The sequence below is a fragment of the Lepidochelys kempii genome, chromosome 15 (assembly GCF_965140265.1).
Source record: "Lepidochelys kempii isolate rLepKem1 chromosome 15, rLepKem1.hap2, whole genome shotgun sequence".
Lineage (NCBI taxonomy): Eukaryota > Metazoa > Chordata > Testudines > Cheloniidae > Lepidochelys > Lepidochelys kempii.
Genome location: NC_133270.1, coordinates 13,505,681 through 13,528,325, shown reverse-complemented (window position 1 = coordinate 13,528,325; position 22,645 = coordinate 13,505,681). Strand labels below are relative to the sequence as shown.

At 48.4% G+C, this 22,645-nt stretch overlaps 1 protein-coding gene and 1 pseudogene across 3 annotated transcripts in view; both read left to right on the top strand.

Annotated features, from left to right (window-relative positions):
• The first annotated feature begins 1,366 nt into the window (after positions 1–1,366).
• On the top strand, positions 1,367–20,900 carry LOC140898867 (glutathione S-transferase theta-1-like; annotated as a pseudogene).
• Positions 12,461–22,645, top strand: part of LOC140898673 (glutathione S-transferase theta-1-like) — a 34,596-nt gene continuing 24,411 nt past the window's right edge. For 2 of the 3 annotated variants that reach the window (XM_073312840.1, XM_073312839.1), the window contains exon 1: positions 20,235–21,033. In XM_073312840.1, the coding sequence (XP_073168941.1) occupies positions 20,361–21,033 (673 nt within the window). In that variant the 5' untranslated portion in view covers positions 20,235–20,360. Of the gene's footprint in view, positions 12,488–20,234; positions 21,034–22,645 lie in introns of those variants that run through there. The other variant, XM_073312841.1, reaches the window with a different exon arrangement.

Genomic DNA, 22,645 nt, shown 5'->3' with positions numbered 1-22,645 from the left:
TTGTTTTGGTTTTTTATGCAAAGAATTAAACAAATGTCAGAGGGGTGGATGGACCTTCTCATGGGCCTTAATAAACCCAACATGATTTACTAACCAAGTCATTGTAATTCATAATAGGAAGGGCCAGGCCTCTGCTGTACTCACAAATGCAGCATGAGTGGAGGCCATGGCAGACCTGCACAGAAGCACATGGCTCAGCTTACAGGTGCAGTGGGAAGTGACTTGGTTCCCCTGCAACCAAACTGCCTCTCCTACTCTCATGGTTTGTATGCTGTGTGGATTCCAGGATGTCAAGGTGGGTGAGGTAATATTTTTCATTGAATAGAAGGTGGTCCAATAAAAACTATTACCTCACTCACCTTGTCTCCTACTCCCCACAGGAATTGGGTACTAATGGCCAAATTCATTCCTAGCACAGCTCTATTAAAGTCCAAGCAGGGAGCCAGGCTTAAGGAGCCTTTCTCTCTTGTCTCCTCTCCGCCTACTCCAGCCAGGAGTATTCCTCTCCTCTTGGTGTTATGCTGCTGGGGAAGTTTAGAGTTGCTTTCTGCACTCCATCCACTTCAGGGCAAAATGATGAGCAAACACCTGAGCTAGACAATCCTGCATGTGTTTTCTTTCCTCTTCTTTGGCCTCCTGCTTTCCCTTTCTACCCCATTGCCCATCCCCATCTGCAAGTGAGAAGGCAGATCAGGTTTGCAGAAGTGGTTCTTCTTTTCTTAAGCACAGCCACAACAGGCAGCCTATTGTCTATGGGCTGCTGTCAGGATTCCAAATGAGCAAACCCAACTGTCACCTGGAGCCTCCCCTCTTCGTCCTGCTGCAGCTGGGCCATCAATGCAGTCAAGGAGATCCACAAGGGGCACCTTGAGGGGTAGGGAAAGGAGCAACACATGGTTATTAAAAAATAACCATGGAGACCAGTGGGGGGTGGTTTCTGAGAGATGCAAATGCATCTGGGATTTATCATTATTTGTGTAATGTCAGAGGTGTGCTTGTGCTTTACAGACAGGCATCTGCTCCTGGGACCAGGTCATACAAACAGGAGGGGAGAGGTTTCTGGGGTGGGAGTACTACACTCCTTGGAATATGTTCCTGCAGATGCAGTTCTTCCATGTAAATGTCAGCATTACAGGTGGCTGCTAAGGTACATTGTTCACATTCTGGTGGGGCAGGGAGAGATGCCACCTCAGCCTGGTCCCTGACTCTTTCCTCTGGAGGAACGGTAGGAGAGGAGCTCTCATGATACACAATAACTAAGAGACGGAAAGAAGTTTCTCTTCAGTCTGCCTTCTCTGCAGCTTCAGCCAAGGACAGGTAATCTCAGCATCCACACAGACCTCGCTCCCTCTGCCCAGCAGGTAGGATGGGGTTAGAGCTCTACCTGGACTTGCTCTCACCACCCTGCCGAGCTGTCTACATCTTTGCCAAGAAAACAACAACCCCTTCACATTCAAAAAAATGGAGGTGCTCAAAGGTGAGTGAGGGAGCTGAACCCCTTTGCTCCCCCTTGGGGTTGTGTTTGCTTACCTTTCTTCCTTCCCAGGCAGGGCACTGAGCCCAGTTACCCCCAACAGACCTCAGGTTATGAAGCATCCCATCCCTTCCTGCTTTCAGCCTTTGTGAGTCAAGGACCTTCAAGAAGGAAATGAACAAAGCTAAGCTCAAACCCTGGGAACCTTTTCTGGAGTGAGAGAATCTGGGAGGCAGATTCAGTTTTGGGGAGCAAAATGCCAGATGGGATTTAGCTGGGACTGTCATAGACGGGTAAGAATTAAGTTTCTGGCTACTACTCTGGCATGACATTGCAGATGCCAACTCCGAATGCTGCTAGAGCTTGCCTCCTATCCGCTTTGCAGCTTCAAGGGTCCTAAGCCCCATGCTGTGGCTCTGTGCTCTACTCCCCGTCTCTGTTTCTTTTTACTCTGCTTCCCCCTTCCCAGCCCCATGTACTTTCCACTTCCATTTCAACACCTGACAAGCCATATGGATGCTGCCCAGTATAAATACATTGTGGCCAGGAACAGGTGGGTGATGGGTTTTATACAGGGTCTCCATCTTGTACTGCTGTCTTTTTCTGACTCAGTGGTGGTTGTGATATATTATGGGGGGAGGTTCTCTTCTCGCTCCCCTCCCTAGGCAGTTTTTCTTCCTCACTGATTAGGGGAAATCTCTGCCTACTCTGATTGCCTTGAGTAGGGTTTTCTGCCCTTCTTTATGTTCTGGATAGTGACGCAGAAAATGTATATAATCTTTCCTTGTTTTCGCTCATTACACAATGGCTCCCCATTGTGGTGCCAGAGGGTCTCCCGGTTTTCATTTCTAATCTGTGATCACAGATTCTGCATTTGGTAAGCATCTACCTCCATTTTACTGATCACGTTCTGAGGTACCTGCTAGACCAAAAGAATGTAGGTTGTTTTTAGCTCTTCTTCCCTCTAGGCAGAACGTTGTCTCCTTAGGGCTAGAATCTTGGCCACAGGGATAAGCAACAACATGTCTGGGGAACATTTTTAGCACATCCATGGAGCTTTCTAAAGTCAGTGGATAAACTAGGTCCTGAGATACCAATGTTGACGGGGAAGTGAGTATAAAACCATACATAGAAACCATGATAATCTGAACCTCAGATGAACAGAAGTGTATCTGAAAGTTACATATGTCTTCAATATACACACATTATATCGGACATCTGACCTGCACATACAGATCTAAATGGTGAATTCTTCATGGCTGCATGAAACATAAACCTTTCAGTGCTGAAGTCTGACTAGTCCACAGAAGTCCTGGAGCTCACATGCTGCTGGCCAACAGTGGGAAGCAGCCTTTGGGAAGCTGGCTGGTTTTCTGTGCTGGCCAGCTCCCTCTCTTTGAGGTCTGCACTCCACATGAAGAAAAGGAGGACTTGTGGCACCTTAGAGACTAACAAATTTATTTGAGCATAAGCTTTCATGAGCTACAGCTCACTTCATCGGATGCATTCCACATGAGGAGCTGTCAAAGCTTTGTGAATCAGCTTCCCACAGTCCTCCATTGGCTACTGCTGTCTCCTGAGCCTTTTGCATAATCAATTTTATTGTATTCTTTTCTGTAATTTCAAGTCACTATAATGCTTTATATGAATGGAAAGTCTGTCAGTCTGCCATGAAAATAGGCAGGCTTGGGATGTCCATTGGAGAGTTAATCAAAAACATGGCCAGCTAAATGCAGGCCTAACATAAGTAGATGTAATCCTCATTGACTCCCATGGGAGTTATGCCTGCTTCCACCAGGGCTGAACTGGTCTGAAACATGCCTGAATCCTCACACTCCTTCTTGAGCATTATTCATGTTTTGAATAGGGAAGCTTATCTCACAAGTGTGGCGGTTAATGCTGCTGCATGAGAGGTTACTCTATGTAGAAAAGAGGTGTGGGTTTATTTTTGATCAACCTTTTGGTTTTGGTCTTCTACAGCTTGGTGTAATGGAGGGGGAGTGTGTTGCTTTGACCAAAGTCTCATTTCTCTCCAGCTTCTCCTCTGAGGCATTTTACTCAGAGCCCCAAATGACTCCTCCCCAGGTGAGTAATGGGGCTGTCAACCAATTAGTGGGGAAAAGCTTATGATTCAGCAGTTCTGCCCAATAAACTTTGTCAGACAAGGGCTCCTAGGAGCCAGCAGCAGGAAAGTTACTCTGTACACAAGCATGAGAGAGCTAGGAGGCTTAGCAGCAGTAATTTGGGTTGTGAAGGAACTCTAAACCCAGATACTGAAAGAAATGGGAGCAGGAAGTAAAAGGCTGTTTAAGCCCCACTGGGGCCTAATTGCAAAATCCTGGCAAGGCACTTGAGCAAGCACTGACTCTGTATCCAATTCAGAATTCAGTACTGATTTGGGTGGTTTGTTGTTTAAGATTTAGCCCAACATCTTTGTCTATCTGTCCAAGGTATTTATAGTACTCGTGGGGGAATTCTGTGCCACTGTGCATGCACAGAATTTATGTCCCCTGCAGATTTATTTGCTCCCCTGCAGAAAAATGACTTTCTGATGGGGAAGCAAAGGGAAGCCACAAGAGCGGTCATGAGAACCTCCCCAGCAGTATGTTTCAGGTGCCCAGGGCAGCCAGCAGAGAGGTTAAACACTGCAGGACGGGGGCAGGACTGTGGAAGAGATGGCTGGTGCCTCCTACCCTGTGCCAGGCTCAGCTGCTAGTCAGGATAGGACTTCCTCTTCCCCTGCATAGCATCCAGGGCTGTGTCAAACCCACCCCCAGATTTCTCCCCCAGCTGCAGGAAGCTCTGCAAATTCTCCCACCCCTCGCTTCCTGCACCCATTGCTCCTCAGCTGCAGGGGGAGGGATCCCTGTACAGGGAGCTGCTCCCCCATCTGCCCAGCCCCCATGCATCCAAACCCCCTCATACCCAGACTCCCCTGTGAAGCCTCACCCCCTGCACTCAGAACCGCCCCCCACATGAGCCCCACTCCCCCGGCACCTGGACCACCCTGACGAGACACCCGTTTGAGGATCCCCATACCACTGAGCCCCAAACAGCTGCACCTGGATCCCTGCCCTACTCTCTCAGCTTCTGGACTCCTCACTGAGTCCCTCACACCCCCCTATATCCAGACCCCACCCTGCTGAGCCCCAACTACCTTCACCTGGACCCTCCCCACCGCAGAGTCCCATTACCTTTGCACCCAGAACCTCTCAACAAGCCCCTGTGCATCCAAGTTCCCCTGCATCCGGATCCCCCACTAAGCTGTCCACACCCAGATTGCCCCACACATAACTGTCTCGACCCACACCTGGTTCCTCCTACACTAAGCCCCTTCACACTTGGATCCTGCCTTGCTGTGCCTGCCTGCCCATACCTGGTGCACCTGGCATGTAGGGGCAGGGCCCTGAGGTGTTTCTGGGGCAGGCCCTGTCCTTCCACTGTGTCAGGGTGGGTGCAGCCTCACTGCTGAGTCCGTGTCCCGGGGGGAGCTGCACAGTGATCTCCCACCTCTGCGCAGCCAGTGGCCTGTGCTCCCCAATGCCATGCTAGAGCCTCCACATTTATTTGACAGATTTTGCAGAATTTTAAAATATTGTGTGCAGAATTTTTAATTTTCTGGTGCAGAATTTTTAATTTTTTGGCGCAGAATGCTCTTAGGAATATGGGGAGTCAGTCACTTGCCGATGTTGACTTCAGTGGGAGTTTTGCTGCCTTAATGATAGTGGAATAAGGACTTCCAGACTAAATCCCATTGAAGTCAATGGGAGATCTGACAGAGAAAGGCGTTCTCTATTTAGCTTGGTGTGCCGCTTTTCCTATTCAGCCTCTTTATCCACAGATCAGAGTAGCTGATAATTAAAAGGATAGTGAATTTAGACCCAGAATGTAGAGTTTGTGTTAGGAGGGTAAATGCCTGCTTTTCTTGGAACATTGAACAGCCCCTTCACCATCCACCCCGAAGCCAACACTTTTACAAAAGGTTTTCACTTGATTGGTGAGATTTGTATGAGAAATGCAATCCTTCCCCTGCAGCAGTAATGGGTGACACAGGTAATGATGCTTTTACCTAGATATGCTATTTTTCTCCTCTGGAAAAATGATGCAGGTCACCACCCTCAAGTCAAGTGACTAAATAAGTCAGAGAAGGCCGCTACCTGCCCAAGGGAGCTTAGCATGCCCTTTCAGGTGGATCTATAAGTTTTAACACCTCTTCAGTTCAAAAGACTTAAGGGCATCCTGACACCTTGTTTTCAATGCACATACTGCAGCATTCGGCTACTGCACAAAAGCCAGAAAGTGAACTGGGCTAATTTATTTTCCCACCTCCAAGCTAAGTGAAATGCAGAACATCAACAAACAGTACCAGTGATGAAAATGTAAATTGGATTCCAGAATTCCATCCGTGTTCATGCTGATATTAACACAGGAAGAAAATGTTTGGTTTTTTATCTGGTTTTTAACCAGGCAAGTATGTCTAAAAGAAGCTGTTACTCTGTGGTTAGAGGAGCTCTTTCTTGTCCAGGAATAGCACCCCAGTGTTGCTGCCTGCCCAGCCGCAGGAGGCTTAGTTACTAAGCCCTGTGTGCTCAATGCACTAATTTCCCTTTGCTTTCAGCAGCCTGCATGCAGCACTTGGTCAAGTCTAAAGAAAATCATCTGTGTGAGCCACATCACACTGGCTCACCCTCTCACAGCTTTGCCCTTCCTCTATGAATGACAGCCTACCCAAGGCAACTGGCTATCCTTTTCAGCACGGTCAATGTAAAATGGACCCTCTTATGCATCTATGTTGTGTGAGAGAATTCAGAGTTCACTGGTCTCACTCCCCTCTCTGTTACGTTTTGTTCTCTCCACCCATCCTCCAAATTCCTGACCTCTAACTTCTTCTTTCTTTTTTTTTTTAATAAAGGATGAACCTCCCATCCCCAACACTGACAAACACCTTGCATCGCTTCTGCTCAGGTGTACACAGAATATAGAAATCAGTCACAGCCATGATCATAATACATAAACCCATAATCCTGTCAAAATAACTTGAAACCAGTGTTGGCATGAAATGCTTTCCCTGTAAACCTGAATGGTGCAATGCACAGCCCTGTGGCAGAATTCTCAGCATGGCTGTATTGTGTATGAAAGGCCATCGTGTGACACCAAGCCAATAAGGTGTCATTTCTCATTTATGACATCATGGCATCATGAGAGCTCCATGTAAGAAACTGAGAACCAGTTCCCAAGCTACTTTAAAAATGGAACAGCCTATTAAGAACACACAATTAGTGTCCTTTATGGGCCTGATAAATTATTAAAGCAGGTTGGAAGTTGGTACAGAGTCCCTTGCATGGAATTCTCCTGTTGCCCAGTGCCACAAAGGACACCCTCACTCCCCACTTGCTGGCTGCCTCCTGCAGTAGGTTCAGATGCCAGTGATAACTAACAGCCTAGCATATCGGATTTCACAGTGTATTTGCTTGTGTTTGTTACCTCGTGAACATTTAGACTGTTGGGCTGTGCAACATGGAAGCAGTTTCCCTTTAACCTAACACAGCGATAAAGCTACTGTGCAGGATACCCACACAGATTCCCACATACAGAATCCTCACCTTCGGGTACAGGGATCTTTTGTCTCATTAACATGGACAACAACTATAGCCTCATGGAGATATATCTACACAGCAATTAGACACCCACAGCTGGCCTGTGCCAGCTGATTTGGGCTAATGGGGCTCGGGCTAAGGGGCTGTTTAATTGTGCATAGATGTTCGGCCTTGGGCTGGAGCCTGGGCTCTAGAACCTGAGCCCTAACATCCACACCGCAATTAAACAGCCCCTCACCCCGAGTCCTGCGAACCTGAATCAGCTGGTACTGGCTCAGTGCTGGTGTCTAATTGTACCATAGACATACTGTAGTGGGGTAGTCACCCCGCTCTGGCCCTGAAGGAGTTAAAGCAGCCCTGGAGAGGGCTGCAGCTGGGGAAAAAGACTGAAAGAAGCAAACCTAGGCTGACTGGGGGAAGTGGCCATAGCTGGGTCCACGCCCCAACCAGGCCACAACTGGCCCTATAAGAGGGCTGTAGGCCAGAAGCAGGAGAGTTTCACTCTAGCCCCAGAGTGAGAAGGGTTAGCTGCCTGAGAGCAGGTACCTGAAGTGGAACGGTGCTGGGGAAGGGCAAAGGGAGCTGGGGAGCTCCAGCCTGGTAAACCCCCAGGCTGCAGGCCTTAGTAAAGGCCCAGAAAGGTACTGGGGCTGCAGAGGGGCTGCCTGGGAATAGGCAAAGGCAGCAGGTCCTAACCCCTTGCCAATGATGAGTGCCCATTACAGACCGCAGTCTGCCCCAGTGAGTGGGGGCTAGATGATGACTGGCAGTAGCCACTGAGGCAAGGTGGGTTTAGAGGGTTGGGGGTTCCCCTGGGAGGGGAGACCCAGAGTGTGGGAGCACTGACAGGGGGCAGCACCCCAAGGTAAAGGGCACCAGGGTCTGGGAGGGACACGGGGCCAGCGGCAGGTGAGACACTGTCCTGCAGAGGGTGCTCCGTAAGCTGCAAAAGAGCTAATTCCCTAGACTAGCAGGAGGCGCCTCACCGGTGCGTCCTCACCTTGCTACACATACCCATGAAGACAATTCCCAATAGCCTGCTCCATCTGCTACAGGATCCAAAAACCAAGCCTAACTTTGCCAAGAGCTCACTCTGTTAACAGAGCTGTGTATACCATGACCGCTGGCAATCAGAACCCATCCAAGTATACAAGGCCAAGTGCATCCATGGAGCAACTCCTTGGATGTCAGTAAACTAGGAATGAATTTGCTTCAGCATTTCCATACTGTAAATATTGGAGATAATGAGCCTCCTCTTTGTACTTTGCCTTCTGGCCTGTTCCCCCCGCCCCCTTTTTGTTTGGAATGTCACCTGAATTTTATTTAACTTAGTGAATATGGAGAGCTGGTGAAAGGTGCCAGACTGAGAGCCCCAAAAGCAACCCACTCTGCTCAGAACAGGGACAGCAGCAACACCGCAGACCTCACCACTCTGCCTCTGTACTAACAAGGTCACCTCCAGGGATTATAGGGGATTTCAGTTTCCATGGCCATTCAGCCCTTGGCCTCCCACAGAGGGTGCCAATGATATTGGTGATTAATGTAATGTAAGGAATTCTGCACTAAGAACTAGAATAAGGAATCTTGGCCAATGAACAGCCATCCGATGATAACTATCAGCCATTACTGACCTGAGCCAGATGTGAAACAGAGACCTTAATGTCCCACTAAGTAGAAATATAAAATAAACAAACAGATGGGCTGTCTGTGCCCAGGTGACCATCCAGGAACTCAGAACACTGACTCTCCCTGCCAATAATTTAAACGGGCATGTTTCAGTTTCTTTAAAGATAAACTGCAAAACAAGAGCAACAGAAAGGATTGTGGCCTTTACTGGTTCTTTATGATGTACAAAGACAGCCCCAGAAACTTTATCCTCCCTACAAACAGAAGGCGTGTGTTTTTTCTCCTTATTTTTTACCTTACCAGCAGGGCCGGTGTAACCACTAGGTGGTCGCCTAGGGCACCAAGATTTGGGGGCGCCAAAAGGGGCTCCGGCAGGATGAGCGGTGACGAGCTTGCAGGTGGGAGGTGGCTGGGTGGAGGGGGGAGGGCTGAGCTTGGTGTCACCCCCCCACACACGCTGATCGCTCTCCCCCGCCTCTCCCCTTGCAGATGCCATCCCGTGCCCAGCCCCGGCTCCCCCGGACCCGAGGAGGTGAGGCAGGCGGCAGGGCGGGAGGGCTGGGCACCCGGGCTGTGGGGGCGGAGTGAGGGGGAAGACTCGGGCTGCCGGGGAGGGGGCTCCATGTGCTTCCTGGGAAGCTCTGCCCTCTGGGGGGAGGCAGGGGCCTGCTGGTGCTGGGGGCTCAGGGTGGGGGGGACTCTGTGTGCCAGGCTCTGGGGGGAGGGGCAGCGTGGCGTGGCTGGCCGGGCTGGGGGGAGATGTGGGGGGGGGGGAATGTATGCCAAGCTCTGGAGCAGGGGGCAGGATCCCGTGGCATGGTCAGGCTGAGGCTTGGGTGAGCTGGGCCAGAGGGGGCTGCGTGCCACACTCTGGAGACAGTAGCAGGACTCAGTCATGGGCCGGGCAGGGCTGGGGGAGGCATGCTGTGTGCCGGGGGGGTGCTGTGTGCTGGGGGGAGAAGGTGGAGGGGGGGTGTTGTGTGCCAAGCAGGGCTTGGGCGGGAAGAAGGCGGAGGGGGGATGCTGTGTGCCGGGGGGGAGAAGGCGGAGGGGAGTCAAGGGGGGCTGCGTGTCTGGCTGAGTGCTGTGAAGGGGGGCTGTGTGCCTGGCTGGGGGGGCTCTTTGTGTGCTGGGCTAGGTTTTGAGGGGGAAGTGGGGGATCAGCAGGGGGCGTAAGATGGAAGTTTCGCCTAGGGCGCAAAATATCCTTGCACCGGCCCTGCTTACCAGACCCTCATTCTCTCTGTAGTTCTAGGAGGGCCTAGCAAGATCTGTGGCGGGTCTGGTCACTAAAGTCACATGAGGCTGCAACTTATGCAACCAGTTTTCCCTCCCCCACTCAGTCTACCACCTAATCAGCATCTAGAGGGCAGGTAGAAGTTACAGCTCAGGTTACCATTTCATGTGTCATCCCTATTTGGGCCCCCAGGTTCTTGCCAAGGTACTCCAGCAAAGCCAGAAAAGTGAGAATCCAAGATTTCTCATGTAATATGAAGTGAGGGCAGGGAGAAAGGGTGGAACAGTTAAAACCAAAATCAAACTCTGAGATATATTTTCTAGATCATTCCGAAGTAAAGCGCAAACCCCACTTTTATGCTTTGCTGTGTCGGTCCCGTTTCCAAAGAAGCTGAAGACCTGATTAGATAACAAACTCTGTTAACATCTGCCAGTTGGAACAGCATGGTTGTGGAATTTAACTCTCCTATGAGAGAGGGAAGAATAAATTATTTCACGAGGTCTCCTGAAAGGGATGCACTAATATCAGCATCCTCAAGCCAGGAACAGTGCAGGGAAATGCTGTGTAAGCTTCCCTCTCCATAACTAGGTCAATGCTCATCCACTCTGACCTCCAGCCTCTCTGCTATTCCAGAGCCGCAGAACCCTTGTTTGCAGATGAATCATTTTCTGTGACTGTTTATGCAGCAACAAGCTGACTGCTGTGTCATTGACATCCATGTCGTACTCTTCCTAGTCAGGGCTCTGGAAACTTCCTCAGCCACTCCTCTCCCCGGGGAGCAGATTCTGCTGATAGCATCTTCTTTTCATGTGAGCGCTAAGTGTCCTCCGCTGTTCAGAGCCTAGCAAACTGGAGCGGAGACTTTGCTCCTACAGCTGGGCTGTCTACAGTTGATATTCATCCACTGCAGTGATCTCTATTGATCCACAGTCTTCAAGCTCCTTTCTTTATTCCGTCCTAGCTGGTGTTGGTCTCCTTCATGAGCTGCAAGAAAATGGTTTAGCTTTGACTTTCCCTATGAGGAAGAGTGGGGGGTTAGTGACCATCTGACTCATTATAATGCTCTGTGCACAAATGTGTTTCTTCCAGGCCATGCCTATTTCCTTCACAAATATGAAAATATATTTAAGATGTTCAGTTGCCTTTATTCAAATCTCCCTCTTCTTTCCCTGCCTCTAAGACCTTGGCACACTCGCTTTCTACTGCATAGTGGACATTTGTGAGTAACACTTCAGCAAGTTGCACAATTGCCATTCCCAGTGACAGAGATCAGTGGTTGAATCCTCTTGCAACAGCAAATCCCCTGCTCCAGGTGACTGTCAAATCTGGGCAAGGTCTTTTGTCTCTCTCCGATATAGTCCCTTTTTTCAAACAAATACATGATATGGGAAAAACTCTAGTTGTATATCACAAAGGTTCCTATAAGCATCATAAAATGATGGCAGGACATTCTTGTGGGCAGAGTCCAGTCCGAGCTGGGTGCTCCTTTCACTTTAGCTTCCATTGGTCCAGCTACCAGTCTCATAACTGGTGAGTTTTTTCTCACTGTTTCCAGGGCAACAGCACAGTGACGGATTTGGCAAGGTGAATGTCCTAAGGAAAGTGCCAGCACTGAAGGATGGAGATTTCACCTTAGCAGAAAGGTAAGAATTCCATAGAAGTACACACTTCTCTTTCTTATCCCGTTATTCATAATTTTAATCCTTCTGAGGCTGCACATCTGTCAGCTGCAATCCATTGTAGGATGATGGTTTTGGCCTGAAGCAGGCAAGGAAAAGTGGATGATAAGAGTTCTCTGCTGTTTTGAGATTGCTCTTCTCACTGCCGCTGCAATCTGGCTGAATGTTCCATGGGGACCCAGCTTGGAATCTCATCAAGGCCTGTCTGTCTGTTTGGAGAGTGATGCAGTCTTTAGAATAAAGTTATCTCTGTTTTTCCCCACAAGTGGAACCATTAGGAATGTGATGCCATAGGTGGATTTCTTGCAATATACTGGCCTTGGTGCTCCACTTGTTCCTCAATTCAAGATCACTTTTCCTGCTTCCTGTCACCCTTCTTCCCTAAGTCTCTGTCCCCAGAATTCCAATCTTTCTTGTCTCCCATCATCCCAGCAGAATTACATTAATAAATGTTGCTCAGGTGTTTAAAGCAAATATAGCTCACTGGAGGGGAATAACAAACTCAGAACTCTCAAATTCTTTATTCCGTCCTCCTGTTTCCCCACTTCAATTTTTTTATCTCCATTAACTTTCCCTTTTTCCTGGCTGTCCCCTTCTACCATTCTCCATTCCTATGCTTTATAATGCAAGTAACATGAAGAAATGAAGGGGAAAGGGATGCAGATGAAAACTTTCTTTCACCTTAACTCACCTGCCTATCTTCTTCTCTTTATACTTGGACAGTCCTGCAATTCTTGCCTACCTGAGTCAGAAGTATAAAACCCCTGACCACTGGTACCCATTGGATATGAAGAAATGAGCCTGGGTAGATGAATACCTGGCCTGGCAACATTCTGCCATCCGGCCAAGTGTTTTAAAGATTTTCTGGCTCAAGGTAAGAGATTTAAATATCCAAAGCTGGACCTCGTGTGAGTCAGCAGCTGCTGAATTTCCCATGGTGGAGAATTGTGCTCCAGAACCTAATGCTATCTACCTTTGGTACTTTCTATGGCCCCTGTGACAGATACTGCAACCACATCCAGTATCTTTGGGGGAACATATTGTTGTAAGTTTGTGTGCTACTGTGGCCAGGGATTGTATGCAATTCCAGGGGGAAGGGTTACCACAGCTCCTCTAGGAATCAGAAACGTGCAGGAGAGTGAAAAAAGTGAATAACTGAGGTTGTAAACACCTCCAGAGAGGCACTACCCCTGGGGAAGCGCACATCTACTGGTCCAAACTGGATTTTCCAGAGACTAACAGACATAAAGAGAGGGCTTTTGGCATAAAAAGGCTGTGGTTAAACTGACTCAGGGCCTTCATTCTGATCCAGAATATGGACAGGACCTTCTGTCCAAGGACCTTGACCTTTACAAAAGGGTTGGAAAGACTATGGCCTACTAAGTGACTGATTGGTGACCTCTGGTAAGTTTTGAGCACATGTATAGGAACTTTTGTTTTATACATGTTTTCTCTGTAATGGTTTTACCTTAAGAATAAATGTGCTTGCTTAGAAAGAGCTGTATAATAACTTGTAACTGCTGGCAGTACATTGGTCATAGCCCTGAGAGAGAAAGCAAAGCAAAACACAGGCAATGGCCTTTAGGTAGATTGGTTTGCTGGGGAAATCACAGCATAAGACAGGTAGCTGTGCAGCCTTAAAACCCTGGTCCAGAGGCAACGAGACGCAGGTTTCTGAGCAAGAGAGTAGATGGTGAGAGCCGGAAACCTTACGTGTGTGCCCTTGAGGGACAACGGTGGGGGGAATACAGGTGCAGTTTCCCTGAAACTGTGACAACCCCCATTACTGTAGTATCTGAGCACTTCCCAGTCTTTCATGTATTCATCCTCCCAACCCCCTATGAAGTAGAACAGTGCTGTTATCCCCATTTTACAGATGTGGAACTGAGGCACAGAGAGACCTGTGCAAGTGATTCAGGAAGTCTGTGTCAGAGCAGGGCACTGAACCCAGGCCTACCGAAGCACGCAGGTTAGTGCCCTAATCACTAGACCAGCCTTCCTATCCTATTCTTTGACCGTAGTTCCCCTTCTCCTCCCCTGCAGCCCTGCCAGTTCCAATACCTGCAAATAAGCAGATCTTGAGAGAGATCATAGAATATCAGGGTTGGAAGGGACCTCAGGAGGTCATCTAGTCCAACCCCCTGCTCAAAGGACTAGTCCCCAATTTTTGCCCCAGATACCAAATGGACCCCTCAAGGATTGAACTCACAACCCTGGCTTTAGCAGGCCAATGCTCAAACCACTGAGCTATCCCTCCCCCCATGAGCTATCCCTCCCCCCATCCACCATCTTGGGCAGAAATCATATGCTGTCAGCCTCCTAAGGCTGTGAATTATTGAGAATTTTTATTCTGCTTTCTCCTTTGAGCATTACTTCCCTAACTGTAAACATTTTGGAGGACAAGTGATCATCTTCTAATTTAAGATAAGGGACTTGATCTCTGTATGAGTCTAGACTTCCCGTCTGTGTATTATCCACACAAACAGCACCACTGTTGTTCGTTACTGTGGCACTGGCTGCAGCATGATGATCACTGAGCTTACCTTTTTCACAATTACTAAACAGGATCAAGTGTGTGTAGATGTATGAAGGCTAAGTCTATACCCTCTTCCCCACACAGGTGGTGTTTCCTTTATACATGGACCAGACAGCTTCTGAAGAGAAGCTGCAGGAAACTTTAGAGTACCTGGCCATTCCCCTGAAGCAGTTAGAGCAGAAGTTCCTGCAGGACAAACCCTTCCTTGTAGGCAACAAGATTTTTCTGGCAGACCTGGTGGCAGTTACGGAGCTCATGCAGGTAAGGGCTGGAGAAGGATGAGGAAAGCAGCGCTGTCTGAACTGCTTGGCCACTGGACAGCATGCTGTACCACTTCCAAATGGGTGTGCTCTGTACCCTATCAGCACAGGATAGAGATGGGGAGCAAAGTATGTGCAAGGACGTCAGACACCTAGTGAAGCAGGTGCATGCTGAGCACAGACTGAATGAGGTTCTCACAGCTCTTTCTCTTCCCGTTTGCCTGACCCACCCCCTCAGGATTTCATCCATAGTTGCAGCTTCTTAATTCTCCTAATGCAAGATCCAAAAGGTAATATCATTCTCCTAAGGGAGAACAAATGCTCAGGAATGCCCTGGCATGGGGACAGAGGGAGAGGGATCCCATGTGACTATTTCCTCCACAAGGCAATGGCTTCCCTGTACGTTGCCTACAAAACACTAACCAGAAACTTCTCCAGCAGCTCAGATTTCTGGATGGGTCGTTTCTAAATATTAAATGGATCGCACTTAGGATAGGTCAGAAGCTCACTTCCAGGCTGGCAGTGACATCCTCCCATTCTCCCCCTCTGGATGACACAAGTAGCAGCACTGACTGTCTCTGGAGTTAGTCACTGTGATGTGGACAAGCTCAGTCATACCATCTGCAGGTCGAAAGTGGGAAAAACACTGGTGTCTGAATTTGTTAATCTTGGAAAAGATGCATGTTACTGTGTCATCTGATACATTTATTATATTTTCAGTATGCCCCCCTGCATATGGTGAGCAGATGAATCACAGCGCCTGAAAATCCAGCCCAGACTACTCGACTTGTAGCACTGTGGCGGAACATAGTTCCAGTCCCCTTTGATCATAAAGCAGCTGTCATTAACCTGGGGGGATGGGCACAGAAATCCAGGTCAGGTGCTTCTTATTGCAGGTGAGAGAAAAGACTGAGGGTGTCATCCTCCAGCTTTTAGTGACACCCTTGCTGACTTCTTTTCCTACCTGTGGCAATCACAAGTAAATCCAAGTCAGTGACACCTCCTGCACTCCTGCACTCGCCAAGAATGGATTCTGCTGTGTAAGTGGTGAATTTCCTTATCGAAGTCTCACCCAAGTGTTTCGCAGCTACGTCTCTCTCTGCAGCTCATAGCAATTGGTTATAATATCTTTGAGGACATGCCCAAACTGGTTGAGTGGTACAATCGAGTGGAGAAAGCTGTGGGGAAGGAGCTTTTCCAGGAAGCACATAAGGTGATCCTGAATTTCCAGGATTTGAATAACATGCTGATTGAGCCACAACTAAAAGAGCAAATGAAACCTAGGCTGCTGAAGATGGTGGCCTGAAACGTTTATTTAAACGTTTATTTAAAAAGTACATTTATTTCTTTTGCATCTTCTGGCCTCCTAGCTGCATGTGTGGCTGGTCTTAGGCTGTGAGGGAAGAACTCCACATCATATAGGAAATGAAACACTTCCACAGCCCATCTCTCTCTGCTCAGCTACAGAAAGTGAGGAAGAGTCTTAAAGTGTAGCTGTAACTCCAAAAAATGGCTCTGTAAAAGGGGTGGGTTCGTTGATTACTGCCTTGAAGTGACTCCAGACCAAATTGCTCAGAAGACTCTTGCAGATAGACTAGTTTAACAGCAATCCCTATTCCTCCTAGAAAATGCAGAGCAGGAATCCTAGCAATCTGTGTGTATCAAAATAAACAAAAACTATGGAGATTGTTTCCAACTCTAATTCAACCTGAGAGCTCCCTTGTGCTCAGAGCCCTAAAGCTTTTTCATAGTAGTATGTAACAATCATATGTGTGATAAATAAAAGGGCAGCAAATCCAGTGATTTCCTTTCATTGGGATTCTTGTGACTCTTTCAGAGGACCTAAAAGTCTGAAATATAAGCCTTCAGTGATTGCGGTAAACTTAAGGGGATGCTAGGGGACTGAGGTAGATTTAATTATGGATTACTTTATTTTTCATTGGCTTACCTGCTCTGACTTTGGGGTGTGCAGAAGGATACTTTCCAGTAACTGAAATGCTCCAAATATCGTCATATCCACACCCAAGGAATCACATAAGCTGCAGCTCCATTCCAGAGCAGAGAACAATCAGTGGCTCAAGGCACATGCTTGTGTCTATTCTGGATTCCCTCTGTTCTTTTTTCCTTGCAAGGAATCTTAAACCTCAGAGAACTGGGGAAAAGGGTTGGTGACTGTGGATCTGCAGAGGTCATATATTCAGAGAAGTACAGGTTCTACTTCTAGTAAGCAAGCAAGTAAGCAAGCAAGCTTTCTTCATGCCCCCAAAATGACTCTGCAGATCTCCACTCCAGGGCATCACCAAGCAGTGGTAATTGACCCAGGAGATGGGCATGGGGTATATTGATCTCTAGAAATGAGCATCTTATGAAGCTCCAACATTGTGAGAATAATGCTGAATTAAAGATATGTACTGAGCTCTCCATAGCAGCTTTATAAATTCCTGCCAAGATAGGGTTGCCAACTGTTTAATCACAGAAACCCAAACACCTTTGCCCCGCCCCTGCCCCAAGGCCCCACCCCTTCTTGGAGGCCCCATCCCCTGCTCACTCTGCTTGGGGGCAGGAGGTTGGGGTGCAGGAGGGGGTGCAGGTTCTGGGATGGGGGTGGGGCCAAGGGGTTTGGAGTGTGGGAGGGGGCTCCAGGCTGAGTCTGGGCAGGGATTGGAGTGCAGGAAGGGGTGAGGTGTGCGGGCTCCAGGAGAGAGTTTGGGTGTGGTGGGGGCTCAGGGCTGAGGCAGCGGGTTGGGCTGCAGGAGGGGATGAGGGGTGCAGACTCTGGGAGGGAGTTTGGGTGCAGGAGGGGGCTCAGCAATGGGGAGGGGGTTGGGGTGCAGGCTCCAGCCGGGTGGTGCTTACCTCGGGAGGCTCCTGGAAGCCACCGGCAAGTCTGGCTCCTAGGCTTGGGGGCAGCCAGGTGGCTCTGCGTGCAGCCCCTGCCTTTAGGCACCACCCCCACAGCTTCCATTGGCTGTAGTTCCTGACCAATGGAAGCTGCGGAGTCAGCGCTTGGGCTGAGGGCTGCACACAGAGACCCCGGGCCGTCTCTGCACCTAGCAACCAGAGGGACATGCCAGCCACTTCCGGGAGCCACACGGAGCCAGGGCACGTAGAGAGCCTGCCTTAGCCCCACTGCACAGCTGACTGGACTTTTAGCAGCCTAAAATCTCCCTGATTGGCTTCAGTAACAGGAGAACAAGCCCAATTCCAGGAGACTCACGGCCAATCCGGGAGGGTTGTCAACCCTATGCCAAGGATATATTGTAAATACAAGTCAATGAGGTGGTCAACAAACATGGATATAGTGTACTTGGATTTTCAGAAAGACTTTTACAAGGTCCCTCACCACAGGTTCTTAAGTAAAGTAGGTAGTCATGGGATAAGAGGGAAAGTCCTCTCATAGATCAGTAACTGGTTAAAAGATAGGAAACAAAGAATAGGAATAAATGTCAATTTTCACAGTGGAGACGGGTAAATAGCAGGGTTCCCCAAGAATCTGTACTGGGACAAGTGCTGTTCAACATACTCATAAATGACCTGGAGAAAGGGGTAAACATTGAGGTGGCAAAGTTTTCAGATGATACAAAATTACTCTAGATAGTTAAGACCAAAGCTGACAGTGATGAGTTACAAAGGGATCTCACAAAACTGGGTGACTGGGCAACAAAATGGCATATAAAATTCAATGTTGATTAATACAACGTAATGCACATTGGAAAACAAAAATCCCAACTACCCATACAAAATTATGGAGTCTAAATTAGCTGTTACCACTCAAGAAAGAGATCTCGGAGTCATTGTGGATGGTCCTCTGAAAACATCTGCTCAGTGTGAAGTGGCCAGCAAAAAAGCTAACAGAATGTTAAGAACCATTAGGAAAGGGATAAATTATAAAACAGAAAACATCATAATGCCACTATGTAAATCCATAGTACTTCCACACCTTGAATACTGTGTCAGGTCTGGTCACCTCATATAAAAAAATATTAGAATTGGAAAAAGTACAGAGAAGGGCACCAAAAATTATTAGAGGTATGGAACAGCTTCCATATGAGGAGAGATTTAAAAAACTGGGGCTGTTCAGCCTAGAAAAAAGAGGACTGGGGGAGATATGATAGAGGTCCATAAAACCATGAATAGTGTGAAGAAAGTAAATAAGGAAATGTTATTTACCCCTCCACATAACGCAAGAACCAGGGGTCACCATATGAAATTAATAAGCAGCAGGTTTAAAATAAAGCTAAGGAAGTACTTCTTCACACAAGGCACAGTCAACTTGTGGAACTCATTGCCAGGGGATACTGTGAAGGCCAAAAGGATAACTGTGTTCAAAAAAAAAATTAGCGAAGTTTATGGAGGATAGGTCCAGCAAATGCTAATAGCCAAAATGATATGGGGCACAGCTCCATGCTCTGGTTGTCCCTAAACCACTGATTGCCAGAAGATGGGACTGGATGACAGGAGATGGATCACTTGATACATTTCCCTGTTCTATTTATTCTCTCTGAAGCATCTGGCCCCAGTCACTGTTAGAAGACAGGATACTAGGTTAGATTGACCATTGGTCTGACCAGTGATGAGCTGCCAACAGCTGAAGAACCGGTTCCTTCAGTCGCTCCGGGTCTTCGGAGGCACTTTGGTGGCAGGTCCTTCAGTCGCTCTGGGTCTTCGGTGGCACTGAACAACGTGCCGCCGAAGATCCGGAGTAAGTGAAGGACCCGCCAACGAAGTGCCAACGAAGACCCAGAGCGCCGCCCAGTGAGTAAAAATTAAAAAAGGATTCTGAGGGGAGCCTCCCCAGCCGAGAGCTCAGGCGGGCCGGACAGGACAGTCCCGCGGGCCAGCTCTGGCCCGCAGGCCAGAGTTTGCCCACCCCTTTAACAACCGGTTCTAAACCGGCTTCAAAATTTAACAACCGGTTCGAGCGAAACAGTGCGAACCGGCTCCAGCTCACCACTGGGTCTGACCCAATATGGCTATTCTTATGTTCCTACCTCACAGTCTTTGGACAGTCCCAAAATTTCTGTCATCTGGTCTCATTTTGCTGTGCTGCTGATAGATGGCCAACTCCTCCTCCTGGTGTGCTAAAGAAAAAGACTTCTTGGTAGTGCCTCCAGTGAGACAAAGAATTAACCACACTAAAGCAGTGGCTACCACACTTGAACTCACAAATAATTCAAACTCAAGAAACCAATTAAAAACAATAACTATATACTCTCTGTAATGATTTGATTAAAGAGAAATATACAATCAGTAAAAATATTAAATGATTAAACTGATTTGAGATATTAATAATGCTTTTTAATTACTAAAGGTTTTGCCAGCAAGCATACTAGGTCACATGACCACACATTCCCCCAATGTTCCTAAACAAAGTGTCTCCCCACTCAGTTCTGTCTGTCCTGCACGACTCAGGTACCCAGATAATGCACGTGAAGTCACGTTGCAGGCCTGTAATTTGATGCTGTCAGAAATACACTTTATTATACTGGGAACTGGCAGTGCAGGTCTTGATGATCCAGGCAAATTAAAGCCCTTTAATGTGCCTTAATCATGCAAGATTAAACCCTAACTATAACGTCATTGTTCTCGGTCCTGTGCTTAGTTCACTACCCTGAAATGCCTTTTATGTCATTGAGCTCTCCCTCCTGAGAGCAAAGTGAGCTTAGCAGTGGAGCAGTCTCAGGCCTGGTCTACACTACGAGTTTAGGTCGAATTTAGCAGCATTATCTCTATTTAACCCTGCACCTGTCCACAAGACAAAGCCCTTTTTTTTGACTTAAAGGGTTCTTAAAATTGATTTCTTTACTCCACCCCGACGAGGGGATTAGCGCTGAAATCGGCCTTCCTGGGTCAAATTTGGGGTACTGTGAACGCAATTCGACGGTATTGGCCTCCGGGAGCTATCCCAGAGTGCTCAGTTGTGACCGCTCTGGACAGCACTCTCAACTCAGATGCACTGGCCAGGTAGACAGGAAAAGGCCCACAAACTTTTGAATCTCATTTCCTGTTTGGCCAGCGTGGCAAACTCACCTGCACAGGTCACCATGCAGAGCTCATCATCACAGGAGACCATGCAATCCCAGAATCGCCAAAGAGCTCCAGCATGGACCGAACGGGAGGTACGGGATTTGATTGCTGTATGGGGAGACGAATCCGTGCTGGCAGAATTCCGTTCAAAAAGACGAAATGCCAAAATATTTGAAAAAATCTCCAGTTGCATGAAGGACAGAGGCTATAACAGGGACCCGCAGCAGTGCCGCGTGAAAATTAAGGAGCTCAGGCAAGCCTACCAAAAAAACAGAGAGGCAAACGGCCGCTCCAGTTCAGAGCCCCAGACATGCCACTTCTATGATGAGCTGCATGCCATTCTAGGGGGTGCAGCCACCACTACCCCAACTCTGTGCTTTGACTCTGTCCCAGGAGTGGGAGGCAACACGGAAGTGGGTTTTGGGGGCGAGGAAGATGATGGTGAGGAGGAGGTTGTAGATAGCTCACAGCAAGGAAGCGGAGAAACCGGTTTCCCCAACAGCCAGGATCTGTTTATCACCCTGGACCTGGACCCAGTACCCCCCGAACCTACCCAAGGCAGGCTCCCGGACCCTGAAGGCGGAGAAGGGACCTCTGGTGAGTGTACCTTTGTAAATATTATACATGGTTTAAAAGCAAGCGTGTTTAATGATTAATTTGCCCTGGCATTTGCGGCCAGTACAGCTACTGGAAAAGTCTGTTAACCTGTCTGGGGATGGAGCAGAAATCCTCCAGGGACATCTCCATAAAGCTTTCCTGGATGTACTCCCAAAGCCTTTGCAAAAGGTCTTTGGGAGGGCAGCCTTATTCCGTCCTCCATGGTAGGACACTTTACCATGCCAGGCCAGTAGCACGTAGTCAGGAATCATTGCAGAACAAAGCATTGCAGCGTATGGACCCGGTGTTTGCTGGCATTCAAACAACATCCGTTCTTTATCTCTCTGTGTTACCCTCAAGAAAACACAATATGACCGCGAGGAGAGGTGGCAGGCTGAAGATGGTAGGTGGCGTCAGCTTGCTGAAAGAAGGCAGGAGTCAATGCTCAGGCTGCTGGAGAATCAAACTCATATGCTCCAGCGTATGGTTGAGCTGCAGGAAAGGCAGCAGGAGCACAGACCACCACTACAGCCCCTGTGTAACCAACTGCCCTCCTCCCCAAGTTCCATAGCCTCCTCACCCAGATGCCCAAGAACGCTGTGGGGGTGCCTCCGGCCACCCAGCCACTCCACCCCAGAGGATTGCCCAAGCAACAGAAGGCTGGCATTCAATAAGTTTTAAAGTTTTAAAGTGCTGTGTGGCCTTGTCCTTCCTTCCTTCACCACCCCACCCGGTGCTTCCATCCTCCACCACCCCTCCCGGGCTACCTTGGCAGTTATCCCCCTATTTGTGTGATGAATAAATAAAGAATGCATGAATGTGAAGCAACAATGACTTTATTGCCTCTGCAAGCGGTGATAGAAGGGGGGAGGGGAGGGTGCTTAGCTTACAGGAAAGTAGAATGAAACCGGGTAGGGGAGGGGGGATCGTTTCCACCAAAGAGAAACAAACAGAACTTTCACACCATAGGCTGGCCAGTCATGAAACTGGTTTTCAAAGCTTCTCTGACGTGCACCGCGCCCTCCTGTACTCTTCTAACTGCCCTAGTGTCTGGCTGCGCGTAATCAGCGGCCAGGCGATTTGCCTCAACCTCCCACCCTGCCATAAACGTCTCCCCCTTACTCTCACAGATATTGTGGAGCGCACAGCAAGAGGTAATAACAGTGGGAATATTGGTTTCGCTGAGGTCTAACCGAGTCAGTAAACTGTGTCAGCGCGCTTTTAAACGTCCAAATGCACATTCTACCACCATTTTGCACTTGCTCAGCCTATAGTTGAACAGCTCCTGACTAATGTCCAGGGTGCCTGTGTACGGCTTCATGAGCTATACGTTAAGGGGTAGGTTGGGTCCCCAAGGATAACTATAGGCATTTCATCATCCCCAATGGTTATTTTCTGGTCTGGAAAGTAAGTCCCTTGCTGCAGCTGTTGAAACAGACCAGAGTTCCTGAAGATGCGAGCGTCATGTACCTTTCCTGGCCATCCCACGTTGATGTTGGTGAAACATCCCTTGTGATCCACCAGTGCTTGTAGCACCATTGAAAAGTACCCCTTGCGGTTTATGTACTCACTGCGTTGGTGCTCCGGTGCCAAGATAGGGATATGGGTTCCA